Genomic DNA, 5,133 nt, shown 5'->3' on the forward strand with positions numbered 1-5,133 from the left:
GATCAGAATTTTTTTGATTCTTTTTCTAGTTTAATATGTAATACAAAAGTACAGAGTGACTGCTACACATTACATACTGAGAGTGGAACTCCCTTTTCGACTGTATGCATAGCTTTCTTACCCATAAAAAACTCTAGTGAGATGCCTTTTTAGGATTATGTCCTAAATTTGTGAGATGCACCTTATTCTTGCAAACAAAGCTGTTCACCAGACACTTGCATTAGTATACAGCGCTGTGAAAGCTGATGTGAATCTAATTTCAGACACCAGGCCCTAGTGATGGTTTCATTATTTGGTACAGTCTGCTGAAAGTTAGTTCTTCAGTATATAATGTGACTCACTTTACAAGACCTCTTTAAAAAAACCCAGGATTGACAAAACAAAGCATAAAATGTACATATTAAATACTCAGAGAGCATTCAGTGGAGGCTTCTATTTGACTGCCGTGAATTCCTTTATTTTGACTGAAATTGCTGCTTAGCAGCAGTACCAAAGAACCCTGGTGAAGCAGCACAGTCTTCAAGAATTACAATTTATATCTACCATTATCACTCCTATGATGATTTAAGGTTCAGATTTCATATACTTTTCTAAAAAAGCATAATCATTCATGAGGCTAAAAACCTTCCTCTGTTTAAGTATCTAAAGGATCAGAGAATTGGGGGGGCAGGGTTAAGCAAAGGGCTCAGGGTTTTTTAGTTTACATTAGAGAGTGATGTGTGGGATGCTCAGCAATAAAATCTGCACAAGCCTGTAGAAGGTATTTCTTGTCTCTCTAAAACAGTGCTCCCATTGCTCTCTCTGCTCTCAGAGCAGCTGAAAGTTGATGCAGACCATATGCAGCCATTATCTGGCAATTATTAATGAACTTTGAATGTTAACAGACTTTAAAAACTTACACTTCTGGCTTAAATAAGAGATAGAAATATGTTGTGAATAACAGCTCTGGTTATTAAAGCTGATCGTGTTTCAAACTTACTACAGAACATTACCTTCGTACAACCATTATATTTATTTCACTGTCTCCATCCTGAGCCACCTGGCACTGAAGTTTGCTCATTAATTACACGCGTGCAATTTTCCCCTTTTGTAAATCAGGAGAAATATAAATAAAAATGTGTCTAAGGCTCTGAAAACCTTGAATAAAATTACAAATGAAATTGTGACTTCATTGGAATAGCAATTGTACAACTTATTCAGTGAGTCCAGATTTAAATGCTTATATGTTGAAAAAATGTTACCATGTATTTCAAGCCAGGCTATTTAACATTGAGGTAGCAATATACATTAACACAAGGTTTGACATGCCAGATCTGAGTATGGTAGTTCAGTCTTTGCTACATGAAGGCAGTGCTGCTCAACAGACCAGAATCCATTGATGAATCAGTGGGTAGCATGGTTAAGTATGCAGTAGAAATTATATAGGCGACTGAAGTACAATGAAAGCAAAGAGAAGTATGGAATGTAAAGAGAATACATTTCAGAAATGGAAGATGGGTGTCGTACAGTTACAGTGGTGAGTACCGTGTATCACTGTACTCTTGTGACGCCTAAAAAGGCATCAGTAAGGTTCTGCTTGAGGGCCATTACAGTCTGCATTTCTAGCATGGTAGTTCTGAGACTGCACATGAAATTCATTGAGTAATTAATGCTCTCGGTGACAAAGCATCAAATAAAACACTGGTTCTTCCTTCTTTCCTCTCCCCTCCCAACTTTCTGTATAGGCTGGTGCAGAAATTTCAACTGTTAATCCTGAACAGTATTCAAAGCGCTTCTTGGACTTTATTGCCAACATCTTGACGTAACCTACCATGTTACATGGGACAGACACGAGACCTGGGGACAGCAGCAGTGGCTACAAGTGTAGGAGAAAAAAGGAACTCGGAGAAGCGCTCATCTTGCAGAAAGCAACCCCTTTGTTTACATCTGCTGGCAAAGATGACTGAAGTGGGGTGGAGTACTTGCTTTAACAGCTGCCTGATATTCCCAGCATAGTTCTAGCTATTTCTGACTCTTTTGTGTGTGCAAAAAAAAAAAATAAATTAAATAAATAGAACAGCTTACTCAGAGCGCACTGTGACAGTAATACTCTGATGCTACCAGCTGAAACAGAATAAATGAGCAAAGAGGTGTGGGGTGGGGGTGGGGAAGAGTAAATGCATGTTAAATCTACAATATTGATATCAAATTGTAAACTGTGGATCAGTTTATTTTTTGAACTAAAAAGATACATGACAGTATTCTTCATGAGGATGATGATAATAAAAACCTTACTGCGAATGTTACATTTACACCCTGCACACTGGCACTCCTTAAAAAAGCAGCTGCAACAGCCTTCGGTGCCGGAGGCTTTTCCCATTTGGTTCCTAGCAGTTGGGTTTTTTCCTTTTCTTTTCCCTCTCCTGTTTTTGGCTTCTTTTCAGCACATTGCGTCAGGAAGTTCAGCCTCTCAGGTATCTGAGAGCCGGCGTCTCTTACCTTACAAAGAGCTAACGTAATTCATGCTATGTGTACATTTTTGCTATAGTAAACTTATGTTAAGGGAAATCTTTGCTTATTTCACTTGTTACCTGAAGTTTTCATTTGTTTTATATTCTTGCAATATAGGAACTAATAATGTTACAAGTGGAAAAAAAGCTTATCTGAAGAAGCGCATAGTTTTGGGCAATAGTAGCTCCGTCTTTCACCCATCGTGAAAGATGTGCACACTGATAGAAATTCCATTCCCTTGTAATTTACTGGGAATTTGAAGTTTAAATGCCTATGTTGTACTGTTGAAACAGCGGTATTTTATTATAGATTATCTCTCTAAAAATGAACCCTGAATTTTACTGTTTACATTATTAGGAAAGCAGGGATATTTCTGAATTTCAGAGCCGTGTACAATATATGACTTTTGAGTTTACATGTAAAGTTATTTTGCAGTACAAATGAAGTAATGTTTGTCATCTTCCAAGGTGTAATGTGCAGTAATGTACTAAAGTGAATGTCTTGCTCACCTCCGTGATAGACTTTTTTACAATAAAATGAGAAAGGCTATTTCAGAGGGATTTTTCCCAAGGTTGTCTCTCAGCATCAAAATGACCTGTCCTACCATTTACTCAAGTTTGATTGTATGTACATTGCCTAAAACTGTGCTGATCATGTTTAACTTGTTTAAAATTTTTACACATCAACATTGTATTTCTTCTTTTCTTGTATTTTTCCCTGAAAGACTCCATGCTTGAAAGAGACAAATTTACATATGCTTAAAAGTTTATCTACTTATACACTGTGCTAAAGCTGTGCCTTTAAAATTTCTTTATTGAAATAGTTAGAGAAGTCAGACCCTCCCCATTGCGGTTTGTGACTTGGATCAGGAGTGCCAGCATGCCTTCTCCATAACTAACATCAGTGCTTTTAAGCCTGCAACTGTGCGTAACATATGTAGTGGTTTACTTCAGAGGAGCCTATACAATAGCAACCCATTACACTCTCTTCTTCAGCAGCCAAAGGCAATACTATCCCTGTTGCTTTGTACTAATTTTTTTTTCTCCTTTCCCCGACCTTTCCTACAGGATTTTTTGTTATGTCTGACTTAGTGATGTCCACAGCACTGTAATGTATGTGTATACTTTTTTGTATACTGTATTGTATGTATTTAAATAAGTTGGTACTGTGGCTTGATATTTTGTTTGTTCTCTCCCTATATAGCCCAGCTGTCTACATTCTCACCCGTTTCATTTTCTGAAGCATGCTGTGGCTTCTTAAAGTATGAGGCCACAGGGGGACCCTGAAGTAAAAATGAGGTACACATACTTGGAGTACATATTTAATTGCGGCCAATGAGTGTACATTTTTAGACAATTTTAGACCTTTGCAGCGAAGCATTCTTTTTGTCTGTGTAGCAGTTTTGTCACTCATACTTGCTGATAAACTGTTTATTTGGACAGGGCAAGCAAGACTCATTATTGTATATGTTAGTGCTTAGATTACACTCCAAACTTGAGCAAGGCTTTATAAAATAAAGCACTTTGATGACTCACTAGGTTAAATCCTTTGTTCTTGTGTTTCAGCTGTGGTTTTGATCACTTACAGATTAATTTTGGATGTTGAAATGAACACATAGCCTATATCACAAAAGAAAAAATAAGAAACTTAAAACTTTTTCATTAGATTTTACCCTGCTTCTTCCAGGCTTACTTTAAGTGGCTTGCAACATTTTGTCTTTGGGGTTTGGGGTTTAGGCTGTGCTCTTGGAGCAAATACTGAGGTTTGTAATTGATGATTCTATGGACTAAATCCTGATATTAATAAAAAACCAGGAAGATTGTCCACAATAGTTAATTGATACAAGGAATGGCAGAATTTTGCTAGCATGTGTAAGATTTTACATTAAACCAGTTATTTTAAAAGTACTTATGAATAAGCCCAAACAATTCATGAGGAGGAGGGAGGGCTTTCTGCTTTCAGCAAATGGTACAGTCTGTGCCACACATAGTGGGCAAATGGCAGAAGAGTGTCTTTTTGTCTTTATTCTGTCTACTTTTTAATTCTTTTAATATATTTGCCACTTTTCAGTTCCTTTCCATTTATTGCACACATGTAGCAAGACAATATTTTCAGCAATATTTTTACCTGTAAAATACACGTGACAGAATTAATGATACAGTAGACATTCCCCACAGGGATGATGGTTGAGGAAATACTCTATTAAAAGTAGGTGAACTCACAGAGAGGGGAGAGATTCAGCTTCTTAATTACTCACTTAATGATGTCTATGATACTAATCTAGGCCTGCACTTCACACAGCTGCTCCAGCTGCTTAGGGTTTAGTATGACCATGTTGCTGGAGGAATGCTGCTCACATTACATGACTCGTTAGCCACAGTGGACAGCAGGCTCCCTGAGTGGTTCTCTGTGCGTGCCACTCAAACCATCTACCATGCCCTCCAAACAGGCTGTCAAACTCTTACTGTCTTTCTATAATAGAGATGTGCATGGCTTGTTAGTGGGTAATTCCTCAGAGCCACCTCCCTCACAACATAAAACGGAAGCTTTGAATACACAAAACCTACAACATTTAAGTTTTAAGCCAGCCCTGTCTTTTGCAGCAGTAGTTTACTGGAATTACTCCTGCAGTCCCCTACAGCG

The 5,133-nt window shown here is 37.8% G+C and overlaps 1 protein-coding gene across 1 annotated transcript in view; it reads left to right on the top strand.

The window, feature by feature from the left end:
- LOC104539904 (phosphatidylinositol 5-phosphate 4-kinase type-2 alpha) overlaps positions 1-4,021 on the top strand; it is a 20,683-nt gene extending 16,662 nt beyond the window's left edge. Inside the window, exon 6 of the mRNA XM_010183572.1 lies at positions 1,725-4,021. Within this exon, the coding sequence (XP_010181874.1) occupies positions 1,725-1,805 (81 nt within the window). The 3' untranslated portion in view covers positions 1,806-4,021. The remainder of the gene's footprint in view (positions 1-1,724) is intronic.
- Positions 4,022-5,133: the final 1,112 nt, after the last annotated feature.

The sequence above is a fragment of the Mesitornis unicolor genome, unplaced genomic scaffold, assembly GCF_000695765.1.
Source record: "Mesitornis unicolor isolate BGI_N332 unplaced genomic scaffold, ASM69576v1 scaffold3924, whole genome shotgun sequence".
Lineage (NCBI taxonomy): Eukaryota > Metazoa > Chordata > Aves > Mesitornithiformes > Mesitornithidae > Mesitornis > Mesitornis unicolor.